Source organism: Vicia villosa, linkage group LG5, assembly GCF_029867415.1.
Source record: "Vicia villosa cultivar HV-30 ecotype Madison, WI linkage group LG5, Vvil1.0, whole genome shotgun sequence".
Lineage (NCBI taxonomy): Eukaryota > Viridiplantae > Streptophyta > Magnoliopsida > Fabales > Fabaceae > Vicia > Vicia villosa.
Genome location: NC_081184.1, coordinates 64,596,948 through 64,622,168, shown reverse-complemented (window position 1 = coordinate 64,622,168; position 25,221 = coordinate 64,596,948). Strand labels below are relative to the sequence as shown.

At 34.7% G+C, this 25,221-nt stretch overlaps 1 protein-coding gene, 1 non-coding gene and 1 pseudogene across 2 annotated transcripts; all 3 read right to left on the bottom strand.

Moving 5' to 3' along the window:
• Positions 1 to 1,544: 1,544 nt before the first annotated feature.
• Positions 1,545 to 10,887, bottom strand: LOC131604759 (uncharacterized; annotated as a pseudogene).
• Positions 10,888 to 19,846: 8,959 nt separating this feature from the next.
• On the bottom strand, positions 19,847 to 21,997 carry LOC131601715 (uncharacterized). Its single transcript, XM_058873587.1, has 3 exons — positions 21,820 to 21,997; positions 21,181 to 21,265; positions 19,847 to 21,046 (listed from the first exon to the last, which is right to left on the bottom strand). The coding sequence occupies exons 1-3, from the start codon at positions 21,865 to 21,867 to the stop codon at positions 19,977 to 19,979; spliced, it is 1,203 nt and encodes a 400-aa protein (XP_058729570.1). The 5' UTR covers positions 21,868 to 21,997; the 3' UTR covers positions 19,847 to 19,976.
• Positions 21,998 to 24,172: 2,175 nt separating this feature from the next.
• On the bottom strand, positions 24,173 to 24,279 carry LOC131608386 (small nucleolar RNA R71). The gene has a single exon (XR_009285650.1). It is a non-coding gene; the product is annotated as a small nucleolar RNA R71 (small nucleolar RNA).
• Positions 24,280 to 25,221: the final 942 nt, after the last annotated feature.

Genomic DNA, 25,221 nt, shown 5'->3' with positions numbered 1-25,221 from the left:
GAGTATATTCCTCAAGGAATTGACTTCTGACCCGAGCAGAAAAGATGTAGAGAATGCCAAAACAATCCCAACAACATGAGAACCAAGCCCATACAGTCTTCCAGTCGGAAGTTGTGAATTTTGCACCCGCCGTAAAATTGACTTTTGATCTAAAATGTCTCAAAACAGACGAAACTCTTGATTTCTTCTGTGATTCAAAGCACGGCAGAGTGTGAGAACACTTGTTAAGATAGGGATTTGATTGGTTCCTAACTAGAGCGTTTAAGAAGATAGCGGACCGTATCCGAACTTCAAGAAATTTGAATTCTCACTTCACTGTATTAACTGACAGAACAGTCACTTCTACTGTAGCTTTTAAAAAATGGAACCTTGATCCCGTGATCCTAGACTTAGTGACATGTATGTATGCATATGGTATAGTGCAAAGCCTAAGCCTGTTAGCAAAAAGATTGGAGGGCATATTTTGGGATTTTACAGTTCAAGACAAATATGCGTTATTTGTTTATAATTAAAGCGATATTCATCTTGGTAAGAATCCAACTTTTCATAACTGGTCAAAATACATTGATGTGAGATATTATTGGATACATGATGTTTTGGATGTTGTTGTTGGAGTTAGCTAAAGTTCTTACAGATGATAATGATTTTGATATGATGACTAAAGAATTTCCAAGAGGGAAGTTTGAAGCTTCTAGTGAAATCGTTGGTTTGGCGATTTCCTCCACATAGTTGTGAGGGGGGATTTGTTGGGCTTGGGTTCCCTTCCTATGTGGAGAAAAGCCGAAATATGAATATCATATTTGTCTCACTTATTTAAGTGAAGAGTGTCAATTTAGGATTAAGAGAGATAGAGAGAAAATAAGGATTCAAAAAAGAGAAAAGAGGTAAGAAAATCATTCCCGTTTTTTCTGCATAAATCTCACTAAATCAACAATCTCTGATTCGTTCACCGTCGGATCGAGTTGCAATTTTATGGGCATGTTCGCAACTGATGTATCTAACATTTGACCGTTTAGAATTTGAAAACAAGGTCTGAGATGAAAGATATTTGCCTCATATTGGAGCTTCAAATTTGAGTTATATTTTAGCTTTTTGATTCTTATTCGTAAGTTAATTGTGTTTTGTGATTTGCAATTGTTAGCACTTATTTGTGAATCACTTTTAGACTATCTTGTATCCTCAATTGATTATAGTGAAGCTATTTATTTGGTGTGGACGACTCATGGTTTTTACTCTCAAATTGAGGGGTTTTCCACGTTAAATATACAGGTGTTTTTTTGTGCATTTATTTTGTCGTCTTACAAGTGTGAGGAATTTTATATCCACTGCATATTGATTTGTTGTTGTATCTTAATTTCCCATCAAGTTGTATGTGGTAATAAATAAAAGATGTATGTTGATGTTTAGGTATGTTGTTCTTGATAAAAGTTATATGTTGTTGACAGGGGTGGATCCAGACATTACATATTGGTGGGGCTAAACAAGAAATAAACTACAAAGTAAATATATTAAAAATAAAAAATAATATTGTTTAACGCAATACATTACAATGAAAATCGTCTACCATCCATTTCTTGAAAATGAGCTAAAATAACATCATTGTTAATTGCTCCAAGAACATCTCTTTCTATAAAAGTTACAAGACGATCATTTAACCACTGATCACTCATTTTATTACATAACTGACTCTTCACAAATTTCATGGCAGAAAAAAACACGTTCCACGCTTGCAGTTGCTACCGGCAAGACTAAAGCCAACTTCAGAAGCTTATAAACCATATCAAATGTGTTGCACTTATTTGTTTCCACAAGTATTGCACAAAGATCTGAAAGTCCTTTTTAAATTTTCAAATTTTGGGTCACTTCGAACATTTCTAACATAATTTTGAAGTTGATGTCGTACCACCACTTCTGGCACATCTACAAAATCATTTGGATAAAGTTCAACCATCCTTAGTAATTTTTTCACATCAAAAGCTGCAAATGATGATGAAGGACTTAAACACGAAACACATTGTAAAAGTTCAATATTCTCTTCATCAAACCTTGCATTGAGCTCATACAACTGCAAATCTAAAACATTAAACAAACAATCGTGCTTATAATGATGCAAATTAGAAATACTAGAAAGTGTAGTGTATCGCCTAGGTTTCTTCCCTTGCACATAGGGTGCATCCATATCAGGTACATCAATATCATGCTTATTGCAAATTTCCATAACCTTAGATATAAGTTCTTCCCATCCATCATTCCTCATTTCTTGTAATTCTTGTTTGGTAGCATTAACAAGTGACAAAGCATTCAAAAGATCTTGATCATGCTTTTGTAACGCTACACTCAAATCATTTGTAAATCCTAAAATCTCAACCATCATATATAACATGAAGATAAAATCAAAAGATTGAAGCACATCTAACAAAAGCATAGTTTCACCATATTTTTCAAATGACGTATCATTCCCAACTTCTTCAAGAACCCCAATAATGGCACCATACAAAGTCATCAAACTAGTGAGAGTCCTAAAGTGGGAACCCCAACGAGTGTCACCTGCTCTAGCAATAGATGATTCTTGATTTAATCCACTACCAGTCTCTATTTGACCCTCTTCAATCAATTTAGCAAACTGAGTTACTTGTTTGTCCCGAAGCAATTCTTGTCTCTTATTAGAAGATCGTATGAAATTAACAAGCATATTGACCTTAAAAAAAAAACACTAACATCTTTATGAGTCTTAGCACATGCAACAAGTGCCAATTGAAGTTGATGGGCGAAACAATGCACATAATAAGCAGATGGATTCTCATTTTGGATTAAAGTTCTCAAACCACCAAACTTACCTCTCATATTGCTAGCTCCGTCATACCCTTGCCCTCTAATGCTAGATAAACTCAAGCCATTAATAGACAACAACTTCTCAAGTGCCTCCTTAAGTGACTTAGCACTTGTTTCTTTAACACTTACAATGCCAAGAAACCTTTCTTTTACCAAACCTTCATAATTAACATAACGAATAACAACAACCATTTGTTCTTTACCAGCAACATCACCAGATTCGTCAATCAAAATACAAAACACATCATCCGCAATATCACATATAATTTGTTGAGTTATTTCACAAGCACAAGCAGCGGCAAGATCTTTTTGAATCTTAGGGGCAGTCATAAGGTTATTTCCCAGAGCACAATCTATTACACTAGCTATCTCGGGGTTAATTTCCTTTAAAGTGTCCACCAACTCAAGAAATGGCCCCTTAAATAAAGAGTTAAGGGACTCGTCACTCCCTCTAAATGGCATGCCACACCTCAAAAGAAACTTAGTAGCTATAAGGGATGTGTTTACACGAATACGATATTCGACATTCATTTGCTTAGTTTGATTAACAAATGCGGCCTTAATACTTTGATTTGGGTTCATGAGAGCATAACACATATGCACACAATCAACATGACTATTAGAAGTGGCATGATTAGCCAATCTTTGAGCATTCTTACAGTTACCAAAACCTTCTTCCACAAAGTGATCCCCTCCATATTTAGAGACATTTTTAAACAAAAAACATGGCAAACAAAATGCTAGGTCCTTAGATTCACTATAATCAATTCAGTCATACAAATCAAACCAATTTTTGCAAAATCAGCGTCTTTGTTTACCTTGAACAGACCAAGGGTAAACAAAATTGTTAGGAGGTTGATGACGACCTATTTTTAAATAAGCTTTTCTTACCTCATTTTGGATGTCAGGATGATAGCTTGAAATGGGAGGCCTAATTCCTGGATCTGTTTCCAGCAATTCATAATCAACAACTTTGATAATCTCATTTGAATGTTGAGTTTCTGATGCTTCTAGATTCGTCGAAGAAGTAGCTTTGTCTCTAGAAAGTACCGGAAAAAATTTCTTCATCCTATAAAGAGAACAGTGGAATTATTTAAAATAGTTATTCATACTAATATTAAAAGAAAATATTGAAGCTAATTGATTATGAAAGAAACCATTTACGATAAATTGAGAAAATTAAAATTTTCTTTAACAAATTGGGATTTTAGGGTTCTACCGAAAAAGAAGAAAAATTGAGGGACAGTTAAAATACTCACTTTACTTTAGATTTTCAATCACCCATAAATAGATGTATCCAAACTAAATAGAAAAATTGGAGGAAAAAATGAAGAATTAAGCCATGAGAGGGAGAATGAAATGTTAGTGAAGTTTGAGAGGGAGAATGAAATAGATGCTACACTAACAATTTCATGTGAGAGAGAAAATCACAAATTTTAATTTTTTTTCTTTTATTTTATTGCCTAGTCTCTCTCTATATATATATATATTTATTTATATAATATAAAAAACTAATTATTTTGTACATTGCGGCCGCCAAATTTAATTTAGTGTAACCTAGCAGTAGTAGTACTATCACTATGCTGTTACTGTGAAAGAGAAAAAGTAGCTTTAATTTGTTGAAACCTAGTAGTAGTACTACTATATAGTATCTATCTATCTATATATCTATCTATCTATCTATCTATATATATATATATATATATATATATATATATATATATATATATATATATATATATATATATATATATATATATATATATATATATAGTATAAAAAAATCAAAATTTTGGTGGGGCTTTAGCCACACCTAGCCTCTTCTTGTGTCCGCCCCTGGTTGTTGATGGTTTTGTTTTTGTGGATAAAAGTAGTAAGTTGTTATTAAGTTATATTGTTGTTGAAAAAAGTTGTATGTTGTTATTAAAGTATGTGGTTGTTGATACGAGTTCGACCCTAGATAGTAGTTATGTTAAAATTTTAAGTTAATTTTAGTTGGTAATTTTAAATAAATTATAAAGAGTATGTATATCTTTTATTTTGTACAATATTAAATAAATAAATTACTCCAATTGTATAGTTTTTTTTGTCAAAATAAATTTTTATAATTATTTACACAACTAAATTAACATTAATAATAAAAATTAAAATTATATATAAAATAAGAAATATTTATTTATTTCAAAAATTGATTTAATTTTTAATTTAATATTATTTTAAAATTAACGTAAATTAAATTTTGCCTTAAGTCTCAAAACATGTTGGGCCGACCCTGATAGTGAATCACACAAAGCGCTCTCTCTCTCTCTCTCTTCCTATATATATATATATATATATATATATATATATATATATATATATATATATATATATATGACATCAAGGTGTCAAAGTTTAATTTGACACCAAATCTCAATTGTTAAAAGAATTGATCAAATCGTCATATTAAATGAAATAAAATAATATATATAGCCTATTTTTTTCTCAAAAAACAGGCTATTTATTTGACCGTTTGAGTACTATTTGTTAGAACAAGAATGGTTCTGATCAATATTCTTAGTTTTGATGATAACAATGTATATGAATTTTGTATAAGACAATGTGGTACTCTAATCCTATGCATTTTCCATTTCAGGAAATATATAAAAAGCATGCACAATTCAGCGCATGAAGCACTGACTCAGAAGGTTCAAGTATGCAACATAAGAACATGCTCTCGCAAGACATCAGAAGATGGTCAAGCAGAATTAGAACATGGTCTATTGAAGCATCAGAAGAACTTGAGTTCAGAAGCAGAAGCACTGAAGTTCTTATGGTATCACGCTAGAAGCATTTCAAAGTCAGAAGACAAGAAGATGCTCTGCACCAAGCTGAATGACTCTGATATTCAAACGTTGTATCTACAAAGATCAGATCAGAAGAAAGTACAAGATGACAGGCTACGCTGACTGACAAAAGGAACGTTAGAAGCTATTAAAGGCAAAGTCAGTTAAAGCAGGAAAAGCAAGGCTCAAGGTAGTTGACAAAAGAGTGAAACATTAAATGCAATACTGTACGGATCACGCAACGCATTAAATGCTCCCAACGGTCATCTTCTCAAAACGCCTATAAATAGAAGTTCTGATGAGAAGCTTAATACACAACTCCTGTGCAAAAATATATAAACGCTGTCAAATTCAAAAGCTCTCAAACTTCATCTTCAACCTCACTTCATTTGTAATATCTTAGTGAGATTTAAGCTTAGAACTTAAGAGAAATATCACAGTTGTGATTATAGCTTATTAAGAAGCATTGTAATACTCTTGTAAGAATTTGTTTTACATTTACTTGTAAAAGGTTCCTAGAGTGATCAAGGTGTGATCAGAATACTCTAGAAGACTTAGAAGGTATTTAAGTGGAAAACCATTGTAACCAAGGTTGATTAGTGGATTAAATCCTCAGGTGAGGTAAATCACTCTAAGGGGGTGGACTGGAGTAGTTTCGTTAACAACGAACCAGGATACAAATCATTGTGAAATTGTTTTTATCTTAAGAGTTTTTAAAGTCACACTTATTCAACCCCCCCCCCCCCTTTCTAAGTGTTTTTCTATCCTTCACTATTAACGGTTCAGATTTGGTGTCAAATTAAACTTTGACACCTTGATATCATTTGATTCTTTCCCATATATATATATATATATATATATATATATATATATATATATATATATATATATATATATATATATATATATATATATATATATAAAGAAAGAAAAACTTTGAGTGTTGATTTCTTTAGTTTGTAACTAGCAGGATACCCGTGCGTTCGCACGGGTTTTGGTTTGGCATGCAGGTCTTTTTTTTCAAAATATAAATTAAAAAAATAAAAAATTCTCACCAACTGAATTATTATTTTTAAAATAAAAACAAATTTAAAAAATAAAAGAAAATTATTTTTCCAAAATTATTTTACATCACTAATATATATTCAAATTTTCCATATATTATCTAAAAATTATTGTATCTTAAATTATAAATTGTTTTAAAATAAAAATATTAGTAATCTAAATAATTAAAAACAATTTATTTAAATATACTTACATACATTATTTTAAATATATTTTATTTTATTTTCTTTAATTGTAAAAAAACAACTAATAACAAATGCGTTCCCACAGATTTTGGTCTAATTATTCGTGCATTCACACGGTACTGGTGTGTTACCTGTGAGTTCGCACAGATTTTAAGCTAATTATCAGTGCGTTCACACAATACTGATATGTTACCCATGTGTTCATACGGTACTGGTGTGTTACTCGTGCTCCAACGGGTATCAAGGACGGAGCCATGATGGTTAAATAGTGGGGACACTATATATATATATATATATATATATATATATATATATATATATATATATATATATATATATATATATATATATATATATATATATATATATATATATATATATATTGCAGAAAGACTTTTATAAGAGCTTGAAAGAGGAGTTTTCGGTTTTATTTTCTCTCTCGGCTTTGAAAAAAGCGTCGGTGGCGGGTATGGGAGGGTGGAACAATGGTATTTGGGAATGGGGAAATTGTGGTATTTTGGATACTCAAATTAATTGCTTTTCTTTGAGATCGAATTGGGCCTCTTTTCGAAATTCTCTTGTGGGATGAGGTCCGTATTGTATAGGGAGGGATGAGGTTTGTTGGAAGGATTCGGGTGATAACATCTTCTCTGTGGCGTCTTGTTATAGACTTTTCGTTAGTAAGCGAATTCCTTGCGGGCCTTTTTGAGAAGTTTAACGAGGTCTTGTCTTTAATTTAGAAGTTGGATGTCCCTTACAAAATCAAAGCTTTTGGTTGGAGGTTTTTTGTGAATAGGCTTCCTTTTAAGGATTTACTTATGGTTAGAGGTATAGTTTTAACTCCGGAAAATTTAAAGTGTGTTTTTTGTGGTATTGATCCGGAAAACCGGGAACACTCTTTTATGGTTTGTAAAGTAGTGGAGGTGGTGTGGAGGGAAATTTCATCTGGGATTGGGAAGCCCTGGGAGCAATGGAAGAAGAGTGCAAAACGTGTTTCATGGATTGGTATTCTTTTTGTAAAAAGAACAAAGTGAAGGAGAGTAAATTAGGTGTGGTGTGGCTAGCTACTATGTGGATTCTTTGGCTTAGTAGGAATGGGATTTGTTTTCGTAATCAAGATTGAGATGTGAATAATATATTGTGGAAGATTAAATCTTTGGTTTGGAAGTGGTCTTTTATTGAAGAAATTACTCATCACATTTGTAGCTTTTACGAGTTTAACAAGGATCCGTTGTTATTCCTATCGTAATTCTAAATTGGTTCGTAATTTCTTTTTTGCGGGGTTCCCTCGTTTATGTGTAATCATATATTAAGAACATTTAGTTCTTCGTTGAATCTTGCTTAAAAAAAAAACTTTTATACTCATTTTTTAAATAATACATTTGTTTTAGGTGAATTCTTATCTACCCAACTCAAAAAGTTGGGTAAAGTTACCTTCAATGTAAAATATCTTGGAAATAACCAAAAAGTATACTATTTAATAATTAATTAAATAAGATAAAACTAAATAATGCAATGTGATTGGTGGAATGTACACTACCTAATTTTTTGAGATGGGTAGAGAAGTTGTCCCCTTTGTTTTAATCGGTTGTGATATGAAAGAAAAATTTACATTTATTTTGATGGTATGATTATTTAAGATACTTTATGTGTAGTTTTCTTTGAAGAGTAAATACATAATATTATAAAAGGTATGCTTCAAATTATAGTGGGGGCCATAGCCCACATAGTGCTTAAAGACAGTATGCTTCAAATTATGGAAAACTATAGTTCTAAAAGTCAGCATGCAACTTAACAAATAATTTCATTTGTTATTTTTTAGTCAGACTAAAATTTAACAAATCAAATTGATTTCCCTATTCAATCCAGTTTTTTCTTTATTCAAAGATTATTTTCACTGTTCCCACTACAACTTAATAAACACTCAAGAAATAAAAGTAGTGTTATTTTTGCGGTTGAATTTTTTTTTTATAAGCAAGGATTATATTAAAACGAGTACTAGGGGTACTCTAACCCGCTTACAAAAGAAGAGCCAAAAGCTCTGAAAACGGAGAGATTACAAACCAACTGTAATCTACGCTAAGTAAAATAACGGATTTTTACAAAAATCGTAGAAATTACACTTGGAGTAAGCAATTTCACCAAAAAACGACCATCTCCAAATCTTCAATTTAATCTCCCATGTGATATCATTAACATTGCAAGTCCCGCCGTTGAAGATAATATCATTCCTCCTTAACCAAATGCCCCTCACCACTTCCATCCAAATCAAACCCTCTCTTCTTTTTTTTACCTTCGACTTTCTCGCAAAGGAGCCCCAATGAAGAAAGTTTTGCCACGGGTTCTCAACTAAGTGCGGTTCAAGACCAATCCACAGCGCTACGTTGTCCCATACCGACCTCGAAACCAAACAACCAAAAAAACAGTGAAGCAAAGATTCTTCCGGGTTTCCGCAAAAGACACAGGACTGGTCCACATTGGTTAGAATAATTCCTCTATGGAGGAGCTGATCCTTTGTCGACAATCTGTTCAAAAGACATCTCCAAAAAAAAGCCCTTGATATTAAACGGCAATGCAGAAGCCCATAACTGACGGAAAGCTCTTGAACGGTCCTCTTCAATGCTCGATACATCTCTCCCTCCTGCCAAGCAAAAGTATCCGTACCTCATAGTATAACCCTGTTCTGTATCATGCTGCCATAACACTGAATCTGTTGCATCCGCCATCGGGGCTAAAGAACCAATGCACAGACGGAGTTGCTGAAGAGCAGCGACCTCTCCAACTGGCATAATCTCCAAATTTATTCCAAGATCTCCCCAAAACCAGGATTCCTCGTACCAACCTCCGAAAACATTTATTTTCTTACCCTTCATTGAGCTGATGGCGTACAAAACAAGGAAGTCTTCCATCAGGGATGAATTTCCGTTCCAAACAGATTCCCAGAAGAGAATATTAACGCCGCTTCCCAGCCGATACGAGAGGTTACCTGTCTGCACCGAAACAAAATCTCCACCCTCCAAGTTTACAATGTTTTTCTACCATGTCGAATAACCGCGACAATTCCTGTCTTCAGCACCTGCTACTAGCTGAAATTGAATAGGGCCATATTTAGCTTCCAGAACATGCGACCACAGCCCTTTATCTCATTTAATTATCCTCCAGCACCACTTAAGCATTAGCGCCTTATTGAAAACATCAACCCTCTTCACTCCTAATCCACCTAGCTCGATAGGCTGACAAATCCGGTCCCATGAAACCCAATGAACTTTCCTACTATTTTCTTTTTCGCCCCAAAAAAAGCTCGATTGAATTCATTGAATTTCCTTACATACCTTCAAAGGAGGTTGGTAGAAAGATAAATGGAAGATTGCAAGGCTTGAAAGAACCGATTTCAACAAAGTAATTCTGCCCCCGAAGCTTAAGAATTTGTTCTTCCAATTGGACAGCTTGGTCTTCATCTTTGAAATAAGAGGGACCCAGGTGGAGAAAAGCCCCGGATTGCAGCCTATCAGAATGCCGAGAAATTTGAACGAGCTTCCTTCGATCCTGCAAGATAAAAAATAAGCAGTTGCATCAAGAAAACATTGATCAATGTTAATCCCGATCAGCCTGCACTTGTTATAATTAACCCGCATTCCCGATGCCACCTCGAACGTTCTCAGAATTGCTTTCAGCGCCCACACTTGCTTCTAAGTAGCGGTTCCCACCATTAGTGTATCGTCTGCAAACTACAAAAGGTCCACAACACAATCGCTTCCCACCTTGAAACCGCTGTAAACGTCTGCTGCGATAGCAAGCTTGACAAGACCAGAAATGCCTTCCGCTGCCAAAACAAATAAGAAAGGGGATAAGGGATCTCCTTGACATAACCCTCTTTCCACCTTGAAATCTCTTGTAGCGCTTCCGTTTACTAAAATTGACATCCAACTCGAGAAAACCGTTGCCTCCATCCACTTCATCCAGCGACTACCAAACCCCATCCTACACATAACACTCCTAAGATAGTTCCAATTGACCGTATCATAAGCTTTCTCGAAATCGACTTTGAAAAGAAGACAATTATTCTTAGATTTCTTCGCTTAATCAACAACTTCATTGGCTACTAGCACTCCGTCGAGCAAATATCTACCCGGGACAAAAGCACTCTGATTCGCCGACACAATAGGATCTAACACCCTTTTAAGTCTAGAAGCAAGCAACTTGGATAAAACTTTATACACACAGCCCACAAGACAGATTGGCCTGTACTCTCCTAATCCCATTGGATTTTCTCTTTTCGGAATTAGAATAAGAAAGGATGAAACAATTACCTTGGAAAGCCTGCCGTATTTGTGAAACTCCTTAAAGAGATTGACAAAATCCTGAGCCATGAAACTCCAGCATCTCTTAATAAAGTTAAGATTGAAACCGTTCGGTCCCGGGCTTTTGGAACCGTCACAGCCCCAAACAACGTCCTTAATCTCAGAAGCTGAAAAAGGGAGTTCTAAAGACGCTGCCTCCTTGCTAGATAAAGCGCTGAACCTTAGACCTGTTAAACAAGGGCGCAAATGATCTGGTTCTGCATACAAACTAGAATAAAATCTTCGAGCTTCCTCCTTCACATCCTCAACAGACACCAGCATACGATCCTCCACTAGAATAGAACTGATATGATTCCTTAGACATCTCTCCTTCATACAACCATGGAAAAACCTACTATTTGCATCACCATAGGTATCCCACTTCATCCTGCTTTTTTGTCTCAAGATATTCTCCTTTTGGCGTAACTTCGTCCACAAAACACTAGTTGCTCTACTCCTTTCAATGACCACCTCCTTGTTTAGATCCTCCCTGCAAGACTCTAGCAGAAAGTCTGCGTTGTTAATATCCTGAATCCCCTCAGAGATCTCAAGGTTTATTTTTCCATACTGTTCCACATTCCAAGACCTAAGACTAGCTTTTAGAATCTTTAGTTTTTCCTTCAGAATATAGTCGCTCCTGCCCTCGACCTTGATGCTCCTCCATTCCCTTTCCACGAACGTCAAGAAAGACAAATCTTCAAACCAATTGTCATTAACTCTAAATGGTTTTGGACCCCAGTCGGAAATGTCAGAAATAAGCCAAATTGGGCAATGGTCAGAAACGTCCTGCTTGTCAATGAGTTTCCCTTTAATACCCCAAGTTGTGATAAGAACATATGATAATAGGATCCTGTCTATCCTGCTCATGGAAAAGTCGTCCCCACTATACCAGCTTAGACCCCGATATAAAATCCGAAAAATCCCTCATCTCCGACCTCCTACTCCTAGTCCCGCACCCGTGTCTTTCCCTAATGCTGACCACAGAAATAAAATCCCCTGCAATACACCACTCTCCATCGGAAAACTTGGATTTGCAACACAACAGATCCTTCCACAACTTCCTTTTAAGCTTTAAAGAACAAGGTGAATACACATTCACGATGTAAACGCTCAGCCCCTTATGGATTGCTTTAATACCTAAAAAACCTTCTCCGTTGAAAGTTAAAAGCACCTCACAAACATCTTCCTTCCAAATAGTTATCATCCCTCCTGAAGCTCCTGAAGACCCCGTGTAAGACCAACCTACCTTCTCTTTAGGCCACAAGCTGTTAATAATACCCAGATCCACCGATTCTAACTTAGATTCTTGAATCAGAGAGATATCAGCCTTTCCATTCTTCACAATTTGAGCGATCCTCTTCCTCTTTATCAAACTGCCTCCTCCCTGATATTGAAAGACCCTATGATCATAATCCCATATTTTCTTTCTCCTTCTTTCTTGCCTTCTTTTTGATGTCTGCATCTTCTAGTTCTAGAATCTTTTTCCTTAAGTTCTTTTCTCCACCTACTAATTCAGCTCCAAAATTAGAGATAATGTTCATGAGTTTCTCTCCTACATTGGATTCAATCTGATTCCAAAATCTAGAGTTCCCCTTGACTACATTCGAGTCTGAAACCTGGTCACAACATAGTACAGTTCCCCCTGAGAAAGCGCTATCGACCTTCTTTGAGCTTGATGAAGAGGAGGAAAGAGATTCAGAGATTTGGGATAACCTTTGCAAATCACTGGACTTCCGTTGACTGAAAGGAACAGACGGCCCAAAAACCGGCCCAGAACTCGCGACCTCCACTAGCGCCAGAGATCTCTTCTTGGGCCTAATGGACTTTCCCACCTTCGCCCCAATTAAAGCCTTAACTTTAAGATCCTTTTTAGCTTTATCTAATGTCTTAGAATCACCAACAACCTTTTCTGACTTTTTGAAAAAGGTATCGACCGAGGAATCACCACCTTGTACCTCGATAGAAGGAAACTTCTTGCAAAAGGTATCTGGCATTCTTATATTCTCCTCCCTAGCCATCCTGACAGTTGTATCGAAGGATAGGCTCCTTCCTTTATCCTTGCCTCCTGACACACGTTTCCCCGCCGTAACCTCAATCTTAGGGACTGGACACAGTGAAACGTCTTCTCCGATTTCCTCGAAACCAACTTCGTCTTCAAGAATGCCGGCGTCCAGGTTGCTCCATCTTAGCTCAAAATCAGATGAACTAGCTGAAGAGATTATCTTCTTATCAGAACGATTAAGATCTATACGCATAGGACCATAGGTGTCTTCAGTCATCTTAATCCTGAATAGAGAACCATTAATACAGACATTGAACGACTCGTTCAGAACAGAAGCGCAGATCGTTCTCACCAAAATTCTTGCTATGTCCATATGTTCTCCTTTTAGAGTATTATCATCACAACAAACGTACTTACCCACCATTTTGGCAAGAAGCTCAAAGAATTCGAAATTCCATGCATTGCATGGGATCCCATATATCCTTAGCCAAGTTGCTCTTTCTAAATCGACATCCTCTTCTTTCCACCCTCTTATCTCTGAGAACCATTGTGACCACCAACTCCTTCCTTCCTTAATAAGGTCCTGTGTTGCTCCCTCCTCTAGGTCTTCCAACAAGCATAAGTTAGCACCCAGGGGAATTGCCTTTATAGAGAAATAGCCCTCCACCTCAAAGCTTGTTTGGATATTATAAGGCATCCCCAGGTTTACCATCACCCAAAAGCCTTCTTAAATCTATCCAAAAACTCAAGGCCTGAATTGAAGCTCAGATGACACACCTTCTTCTCTTGCTTCTCACCCCTAACCACATCAACAAAAGAAGAGGCTCCTTTCGAATCAGCCTTCCAAGAAACCTTTCTCGTCACTTGAGATAAAGGATCTTTTCTGAAAGTACTCCCTAAAACCTTCCCTCCTCCGTGAAAACTCCCCCTAACTCCCTGAAACTTAGTTGGAACTCTTCTCGAGTAACGAGGAAGGTTTGCATGAATCTTCTTTCCATCCACCATGATGTTATCTAGCTTCACTACGAAAAGCCTACCGTCTTCTACCTCCGCGAATCGAGCGAAACCAAATCTTTTACCGTAGTTGTTCTTCCTTGGGGATATGACTACTTCGACAATTTCACCCACACATTCGAACAACTCGTACATCTCATTCGCATTGATTCTTTCCGGTATCTCAGAAAAGAATAAGGAGGTATACCGGTTCCCTGTCTCCTCATGAGCCCTACTCCCTACCAGAAAAACATCCCACCTTAACGACAAGTGTTTAAATCTGCTCTTTCCCACCCTATGCCACTCCGAAACATTTTCCTCCATAGTTGATTTCTCTATATCACATACAAATGTTGGATGGTTTTAGAATTTTTTTTTTGCGGTTGAAATTGAAAGTTATGTTATCAGAAATCTTTAGATATGACTTATATTTTCAACCATATGCATCATATATTGCTACACACCTCTACAGATGACAACAATGCATTTTCATCGACGTTATCATCATTGCTAACACATTTTCCTGCACGTACGCAGTGGGTTTGGAGGATTTGGTTTTGGAGTCTTTGGACTTGTTCGTGATGTTATATTTTCAGATTCTTCAATTAACGTAAGGCATACAAACTACTTATCTTTTGTTGGTGATCGATTGATGTGGTCCTTCATGAATTGAATCCAGGAACCGACTACGTAGTATCATTCGACAATATCCATTTCTAGAATACCATTGTTATTATCAGCCTTGGACATTATCAATTGATTCAAATTGGAATTATTATCCACTTCTTTCTTCCCAGTGAGCAGCTCTAGTAGAACAATGATAAAGCTATATACATCTAATTCCTCATTCAACCTAGAAGTTTGTGCATAATCAGGATCAATATAACCTATAGTTCCTAGAACCGCAAATCCATTTATCAGATGTCTACAATCTGTATACATATGCACACCATGAACAATAAATACATGAAATCGTTACGATAATCGGCGATAACTGTAATGATTGATGAATTGTAAAACATGAAAGTTGTTCATGTAAACTAACAGAAAATGGAAATTAGTGGTGATAATAATAGAATGTCCAATGGTTAATGCTACAGAACTAAAACAAAAGGATACAGTTATAACATACATTGCATAGGAAACACTGCAACACGACATTGAAGGACTTCATATCTCCATGTTTCTATACATCACTTCACTTGTATCAAATTTTAATTTAAATTATAGATCAATGCAGCAGAGAATAGTATTGACGGATATATAAATTTTATAATTGTCGTAATCAAAAGTCGATAGAATAACTTATTAGTTAATCATATAAAAGGGCTTGGGAAACATGAAGCCAGAAACATGAAGTTGTACAAAGACTCTCAGTATTACTCAAATGTATAATATCACAAATTCCTTAAGCTTACAATTCCTTAAGGTTATATTTGTGTAGTATTTTCTGTCCTAAAACAAAACCTAAAAAAATACTTTAGAAAAATGAAATTTAAAAGATTAAGCGAGTTTCATAATAAATACTTCACATGCATAATATCACAGTCTCTTATACCTATATATATATATATATATATATATATATATATATATATATATATATATATATATATATATATACCTTTTAAACGCCGCAGAAAAAGAATCAATGTTCTAGTCGGAGTCACCTATGCATAGTTGCGGTAGACTGAACCACCACAATTGGAATCTCGCCGCCGATTTTCAACCAAAGGGGAAAATCTGAAGAAAAGAACACACACTGCAGTTATGATAAATTATAATTATCACTTTAAAGATACCTATAGTCATCTATCATCACTTCCATCATCTAGTGCAATTATGGGTTGTTATTGACACACATCCGCATATCATCCGACAACAGAACCTAAAAAAAAATACATAGCATCCTTAAATGAACAAAAATCACAATGACATAGAAAACTTAATGAGATCCGAATATTCGTAACCAAAAGAACAAAATAACATTAAATATGTAATTGAAACACCGACAATACAAACACATATCTATGCTTATATTCATAACTCATAACATCCAAATCAATAAATGTTTATCTTCAGAAACCCCATCACCAATGAATCTTCCCCCTTCCGTGTGAGCCAACACCACGAAATCTAAAACAACAAACAATAAATCAAAATCAAAATTGAATGTGACTGATGTAAAATCATAAGGAAATGAGAAAATCACTTAGAAAATAGAAAATCACGTAAAATCACTTAGAAATCACTTATGTAAAAAAGTTAACTTCAAATACAAATCGGAGAGAATCCTTAGAAACTTGAGAGATCTGAAAGCAAATACAAATACATCAGACATCATATGTAAAATAACTTAAGGCCATACCTTGTTTGTTGAGAAGAAATCCTACCATAACTGAAACCAACACACGCTAAATCAGAAAAAAAATAGATGAAACCCTAAAATCACAATCAACTTATTCACACGCCGTAAATCGATTCCCGAACCATTAAGAGGCAAGGTCTGTGATAGAGAAAGAGAAGAAAGAAGAAGAGCAAGGGAGATAGAAGGTTTGTGATAGAAAAAGAACAAAGATAGAAGACAAAGAGAAAAAATTGAGACATAAAGAGAAATAGAAAAAGGACGAGAGAGAGAGAGAGAGAGAGAGAGAGAGAGAGAGAGAGAGAAAGAGTGATTGAAGATTCAAAACATTTGAATTTTGAAGCTACACATCTTCTTGGATATGACTTATCGGATAGAGTGCAGAAGAAGAACACAGAAAGCATAAAGCAGGTGGTGATGGGTGCCAAGTTCAATTAGTTTATGACATTTGGTTACAAACCAAATGTAATCGAGTTTGAATATAAAGAAAGTGATGTAGTTTTTTGGCAGAGAGTTAGTTGGTTATCAAATATTCAATTCAATAGTTAAGATAGGGGTAGAAAAAGACATGAATAGTGTGAAAAGTGATAATGTGGCAAAGGTTAAGCAAAGGGTACTGTGGGGTTTTCTAGAACATTTGATGTTCTTATATGGTAGATGTTTTTGTGTAAGATTTTTATCTTCTTCCTCAAACCAAAATACAATTGATGAGTGTTGTTAATCTTTAGCAGAGAGTGAGATCTAGGTGTGAGGAGATTTGTTACGTGTTCTAATGTTCTTGTGAAGATTATGTTTCACATAGAAGAATCGGGTTGTGGACCTCTCGAGATTAACATCAAGTGGAGAGAGACATTATAGAAAACAACGATGCATCATACTGTGTTTTTGGTTGTCATTGTTAGGAAAATATTCACCATTTGTTTCTTTCTTGTGGTATTGCAGCCGGCGTGTGGGGGAAAGTTTATCAATGGCTTGGGATTGCTCAGCAAGTTCACAGAGTATGTTGTGCAGACTTTTTGCATATGGTGGGGGTGTTGAAAAGGAGCGGCGTGAAAAGGAGGGTGGGAGTGATTTGGGTGACAGTTTGTTGGTGCATCTGGAAACAACGTAACGACTTGATCTTCAACAATGGTGTAGTAGATTTAGAGAAAATTGTCCACAACGTGAAAATGTTTACATGGTGGTGGCTAGCAATTGGTAACAAACAAAAGATTTACTGTAATTTTTATGAATGGAGCCATTGTCCTCTAGATTTTTTGTAGGGCTAAGGAGTTTACAAGGCTGCTAGTTGGGTCTTTTTGTGTATTTTTCTGTAACTGTTTGAGAATTTTTTATTCTCTGCATAGGGTGCATTTATTTATATACATAACTCATTGATTATAAAAATAAAAAAACATCAATTGGAGAAAAAGATGAAGTTGTTCTCCAAGAGTTCTTGAAGTTTCTAGCTCCTTCAATTTAAAGACGCGAATTCGGTGATTTTATTAGGATCAAGTGAAGATCTTTGCATATGGAATCTTATAGTGCTTTGGTTCTTACATGGGGGAATGATTCAAGATTGTAGATCTTGGAGATTTTCACCCTAGTGAGTTGTGCGGAGCAAAAAGAAAATTAAGAATGACATCTGTATAGCTTAGTTGTTAAATCTAATTTTTAACTATTTATGATTATCATTTGTACTAAAAGACACTGTAAATTTTCTATTATAGGAAGAATCAACAAATTTTGACAACTTGCCATTGGATACTAGATTAATTGCAGAAAGGAAGATGCACATTCTTAGACAAACAATGTTTAGCATCACAAGTAAACCGACCCAAAACTCAAAAAACTGGCAGTGTCGATGTTACACCTTGGTTAAAATACTTGAAGCTAAAATGTAGCATCGACCCAAAATAGTCCTAGCTACATTAGCCTCAGTCTGGCCGAGTCTACGCAATGCTATGCCAAGGGCTACAATATAACACAAAAGATAAAAAATCAACAAAAGTATGTAGCTTCAACTCAGTCGGCACTAAAGTTAAACTTTGAAAGTAAGGAAAAAAAAAACTTATGAGCGTCTGCCTTGCTGAGATTAAAGTTAGAATGTGAAAAGTTAGGAAAGGGGTCCTTTCTTGCTGCTCCCTCTCCTGTGTTTTCTGTCCTGTTTCAATTTAAGTCCTATAAATATTGCAGTTTCATTTTTAATCCCTTCATGCCTTTTGACAACGGTTTTTACAAAAAAAATCATTGCCAAAACCAGCTAAAACCGTTTCCAAAACTCAAGAGAGACTAAAAATTAGCAATATTTATAGGGATCAAAAACTTATTTAACCCTTCATTTAATAATTAATAATTAATATTTATGATTGTATGTGTTAGACTAAAATAAATGGTATAATTAATAATTAATGTTAATGACCTGCACCATCCAGCCGCTACATCCGAAAAGTTAACATTTTTTATAGCATCGATTTTAAATATTTTAATCACTATATTTATGAATGAAAAAATTATTTGGCCCTTGCATTTTATAAAAGAACATCATTCATTTTGTTCCTCGGTTGTAGCAACAACACGAACCTTCCTCCTAAATGCTTGTACTAACTACATAGCATAACCTTTTCATAATATGTTAGATAAAATTTGTTTATAATGTTCTATCACTAAGAGCTCAAGAACTAGAATGCTCATAGTTGGTGGTCTCTACTGATACCAGCTATGCAATTTCTTCTCTAAATATGACAAGGCTTGATATGTTTTTCATTCACTAACATTTCTCTCTATTGCATCAGCAGGTGAACAATATTTCACATTATACAAGGGACAAAGACAATTCATCTTTCACTTCATACTTCAGGGCATTAGGCAGCGTATTTGACTTCATTTTCTTACATGTGAGATAGCATATGACACCATTATGCTAATTCATCTTTATCCTTTTACAGGAAAGTTAAGGTTTATAATTCATCTGTATCGTACAATTATTTTAATAAATAGTATCATATATTAGTTATTTTAGGAGCATGATTATGAAATAAATAAAAAGTAATCACTCTTCACTCTATTTCATAATATTTATCACATTTAACAATTTTTAAAATTGATAAATAAAAAATAATAGTTTTATTTAATTTATTACATCTTCTGGTAGAATAATTTTATTATCATAAATGCAAAAATAAAAAACAACAACTTAGAAGTGGTGCACTAACATTAACTATATAGTAAGATTAACAAAATAAACAGTAAGAGTTACATTACAAATTAAAAGTAACAATTATTTTAAGAAATAACTATTTTTATTAATGTCACAATTATAATAGAATAATATCAAAAACTATAAACTATTACAAGTTTTTCTTTCCATAGTAAAACACACCGAACAAGTTACTCAACTAGAGAATAATCTACTTCATATTTTATATGTCTAAAACACCAATCATAAATACTGGACCTTATTTTAGGACTTGGAGGCGCAATGTTTTTTTCATCCGATTTTTTATCCCAATTATATGCATTACAATTGGGAAATAGAAAACAGACTTCATACACAGTGTTGCTCTCATACCCCCACCTATTCGGATTGCTCAATGCCTTACAGCTTTTCCACCCAACATAAAATAATGCATTGTCACCTAAGGTTTCCAGTTTAACATAACTCATAGTTAAGAAGTCTATCTTGTAAACTTCCTTACTCCTTAACTTTGGTGTTAAATTAACCAATAAAAGTTCCTCTTCACAGTTAACCAAGTTAAGGTGTGATATGTTATGTATATTGGGAGTATTCTCCAGATTTAGAAATTTAATATTTGCAAAATTCAAGCTGAGTACTCCTATCTTGCCCTTCTTAGTGACAACATATATTATATTATTCAAAACTGCAAAGTCAACAACAGGGTTGCTGATGCCGGTCGTGGGATAAGTAACCCAACCATTATTTCGGGATTGATAGACAAGCAAAATGTTAGACTTTTTGCATAAAATCACCAACACAAATTCGTCGGAGTATTTGTCAAAAGCAAGCAAGGCATTGTACTTATAAAGAGAGTAACTAAATTTAAAGGTGGATGGATACATTACCTTCTTCTTTTCTCGTGTAAATGGATTGATTAGCAGAAATGAAGAATTATCTGCTATAATAATGAAATAACTACTAGAATAGGTAATATAAATAGGAAAGGGGAACTTGGAGTAACTCATCATGTTCATCATCATATTCTTCAAGGGGTAAACTTTTTGTTTGGGTAGGCTAATAAAGGAACATGGTCCCTTATGAGGACAATTCAAAGCCTCAAGAAGTAATGGTTCTTGGGATGTCAAGAAATTTGATTTATCTATTGATTTATAAAAATCCCTCCAATTTGTGCAGACACGAGAAAATTGAAAGAGATCGTCAAAATCTAGTCTTTTGCAAATGACACCAAGCACGTCCCAAGGAAGTTCAGCAAACATTTTTCCTTTGTACCACAACAACAAAGAAAATGTTAGGCTTTTATTTATTCTGAAACATAAATTTGTTTACCATCTCGCAATTCTTAGAAAAGTCTGCACTACAATGACACGAGTCAGAGTTTGAGAGAAGTTCTACTACCTGTTCTTTCTACAAACCCTAAAATCCGAGGGTCGCCAGGGAAGACTTGAATCAAGCCGTGTGGTCCATTAGGCGAATCAGGTTTCTGAAAAAGAAAAAAAAAAGCAGAAAACAGAGTTATTAACAGTTAAATTTAAAGAACAATCATGAAGTAATGAACATAGAGAAAGAGAACGAAAGTAGTAACAAGTATGGTAACTATGTGACCAGAAGCAACAGCATGGCTGACTGTAATGGACTTGGATAACTCATGGTTACGACGAGGGTTGGAAATCCTAAACCTACCAAATCAATGTTTAACTTGATTTTCTTGGTTCAAATTCAGTGAACTTAAAAATTGGGACGTGTGAGGGTATTTTTGGTATATCACGTGCAGAACCCTACTCTTTTCTTCTTCGTCTTGCCGTTTTCAAAGCCCTGTTACGATTTCTTAATGGTAGATAAACAAGTACTATAGAATTGAAATCGAGAAAAGATACACAACAAATTACTGTATAAAATACCCTTTTACTGCCATTCAAAATCCTAATGCACTTCTTCATTAAAATAATATTCTATTCAGTCTAATGATTATATTCAATTTCATTCGTGCCAAATCAAAACAAAAGTAAAAATATATAAATGATTGCAGGCACATACCATTCGTTTCGAAATCTGGTTTTGATTTGAACGATTGAGTAGATGCATCTGCAGCAGAGGTTCAGAAGGAGGCAAGAAACCGGTGGCAGAAGAATAGTTTCACTCTCACGTGAAAATCGCTTGTATCGGCCTTAATGTTCCTTTCGTGGGTTCAAAGGAAGGGCTGCTAAAAACCTATAGTATATATTTAGGATTGAGAACAAGTGAATATGATATTTTTTTTATTTTTTTTAAATTAGGGATTGGACTCAAAAGATCCATTTTATTATATTTTTGTAGAAAATTCATTTTTTTAATATGTAATTTTAGTCCCCTATTTTTTTTTTCAATTTTAATCTTTTCATTTTTAAATTTCAGGTCTTTTTAATCTCTTTTTTAAGTTTTTTATTTTATTTTATATTTTAGTCCCTCCATCAAATTAACACTATTTTTTATTGACATGACTATGTTATTGATATATGTCAATGCCACTTGTATTCAAATTGATTTCACATCATTTATTTAATTAATATTAATTTTTTATTTATATAATTTATTCCACCAAATACTTACACCAAACATTGTTCACCGTATTTGGCTAATCCAGTGTAAAAACTTGGTTAATGCAGTATTGAAGTTGGTTAATGCAACATCCAAGTATTAAAAATATTTTTTAGCAGTCACCAAACTTGGTTAATGCTGTGTAAAAATTTGGTTAATGCGGTAATAAAGTTGGTTAATGCAACATTCAGGTATTAAAAATAATTTTTAACAGTCATCAAACTTGGTTAATGCAGTGTAAAAGTTTGGTTAATGCAGTAATGAAGTTGGTTAATGCACGTCCAGGTATTAAAAATAAATGTTCGTACATGAATAGTATTCGCCCGTACATGAATAGTATTTATCCGTACATGAAGAGTGTCGTCCGTACATGAACAGTATCGTCCGTACATACGGTGTAGGTGTAAAAATTGATGTAAGAATAGCATTTTTGATACTTTATGAGAATAATATTTATACATCAATAATATAAAATTATTTTACACATGCATCCAAATAAATTATGACATATAAGATATTTGAGACTATATTTTAGAAACAAACTTAAACTTATAAGAGTACTTCTATAATTTGTTTTTATTAATTGTATGTATACACCATCAATATATAACAATTATTCTCTACATATAAATTATGAAATATGAGCCGCTTTAATATTCTTAGTTTTAGTTAATCATTTGGCCTTTTTCCCTCTAAAAATCAAGAAATAAGTTTGTTTTTCCCAAACGAAACTATGGGGAGTAAGGTAGGAACAGGCCATGTCGATTAAGAGGAGCTTATGACCTAGCCTACACAGGTCCAGGTCAGGCCAGATTTTTTTCAAATAGAAGAGGCATAGGCTTTCTAAAAAGTTTATTTAACTAAAAAGGTTAAGCTACAGGTCATACAAAAAGCCTTTTAGCCTAGTAGCTTAGTCATTTTGATGAACGGATAAGAATTAACTACAAAATCTTTATGAATAACGTCATAAGTTGTTTTCTTAAGTTATTTCAAACAAATAATATCAAAAAAATTACGTTAATAAGTAAACTTAAAACAAATACTCAAATAAAATAGGCTATTATGTGGGTTCTTAGGCCAAACAGACCTTCGAAAATGTCAGGCTTAGACTATGAAATTTTTGACAAGTCTAGACTCAGGCTTGGCAAAGCTTAACTCGACCCAGCCTATTTCTACCCCTAGTGGAAAGATATGAAACATTCATTTTAGCCATAAAACTAGGGAGCGAATAAACAAAACTAAATATCAAATAAATGTGATTGACTTGCTTTTATTTTTTTCTAATTGAAATTTAGTTTACAAAGCAGAATAGTGACTATTTCTAATTATAAACTATAATATTGCAGTACCGGAAACTTAGTAGATCCTTTAGTGGAACTCGAATGTTACATTCGAGCACACCTTTTTCTCCGTAGGATAAGAAGAGCTATGGCAAAAGATCGTAATCAAAGACCTCTTAAGGAATTTGCCCAACCATCTAATGAGGAGCCTAGTTCTAGTATGGTAAACCCTGCCATAACAACTAATAATTTCGAACTAAAGCCCATTCTCTTACAATTAGTACAACAAAACCAGTTCGCTGGTCTCGCTTCTGAGAACCCGAATCAACACCTAAAAGTTTTTATACAGTTTGCTGACACCTTTAAGGCAAATGGTGCTTCACCTAAAGCAAATCGTCTAAGACTATTCCCTTTCTCCCTTAGAGGTAAAGCACACGACTGGTTAGATTCCCTTCCAGCCAACTCAATAACAACTTGGGAAGACCTTAGGAGAGTATTCCTTGCTAGATATTTTTCCCCCAAGCAAGACCACTGTCCTTAGGAACCTGATCACTAGATTTACTCAAAACCAAGAAGAATCACTTTTTGAAGCCTAGGAGAGATATAAAGACCTTTTAAGAGCTTGTCCGCACCATGGCCTAGAGCAATGGTTGATCATACACACCTTCTATAATGGACTCCATTATAATACTAAGATGTCTATCAACGCTTCCTCTGGTGGTGCGCTGATGAACAAACCTTATCTTGACGCTTGTGCCCTAATAGAAGATATGGCCCAAAACCATTACCAATGGGGAGCGGAACGAGCGACAGTATAGAAGAAGGAGACCCAAGGAGGAATACATGAGATATGTTGCATGGATATGATGCAAGCCAAAATGGACGCCCTAGCCTTAAAAGTCGAAAATATGTCTCAAAACCCTGCCACAGTAGCTGTAGTCCAATTGGAATGCGAACTCTGTAGAACCCAAGAACATCAAATTGCTGATTGCAACCTACTGAATGAGTCTAGCTCAAACCAAGTTAATTACACCCAAGGAAACCCTTTTTCTAATACTTACAATCCTGGATTGAGGAACCACTTGCATTTTTCCTATAAAAATAACAACCCAATCCAAAATCCTGGATATTCGAGACCGCAAGGTTTTCAAGCCCTAAGACAAAATCAACCTATGCAAGTTGTGCCACCAAAACCCAATCTTAAGGAAACCGTAGATGATTTTATTTTGACCCAGACTTAGCAAAATAAAGAGTTCCTAAACCAAAATGTTCATATAAACAAACTAATCATGCAATTAGGAACCAAGTTTGACTAGATGATAACCCATAATAAGATGCTTTAAACTTAGATCTCGCAAGTAGCTCAAACACAAGCCACACAAACTACACTTGGAGGACAATTCCCTAGAGAAACTCAACCCATTCCTAGAAGGCAAGCAAATGCCATTACCTTAAGAAGCGGAACCGCTTATGATGGACCTAAAAACCCAATCTTGAGCGCACCCGAGAAACCTAAGGAGAATGTTGTAACGCCCGGAAATATAAGTATATGCTTAATTTGGACGTTTGTTACGTTTATTGG

What these genes read in the sequence shown, in the direction of transcription:
- LOC131601715 (XM_058873587.1), bottom strand. Translation starts at nt 21,867, where the DNA reads ATGCATCTACTCAATCGTTCAAATCAAAACCAGATTTCGAAACGAATG. An exon ending in ACCAGATTTCGAAACGAATG is followed by an intron (nt 21,266 to 21,819) that starts GTATGTGCCTGC and finishes TTTCTTTTTCAG; the next exon opens with AAACCTGATTCGCCTAATGG. An exon ending in AGGGTTTGTAGAAAGAACAG is followed by an intron (nt 21,047 to 21,180) that starts GTAGTAGAACTT and finishes TGTGGTACAAAG; the next exon opens with GAAAAATGTTTGCTGAACTT.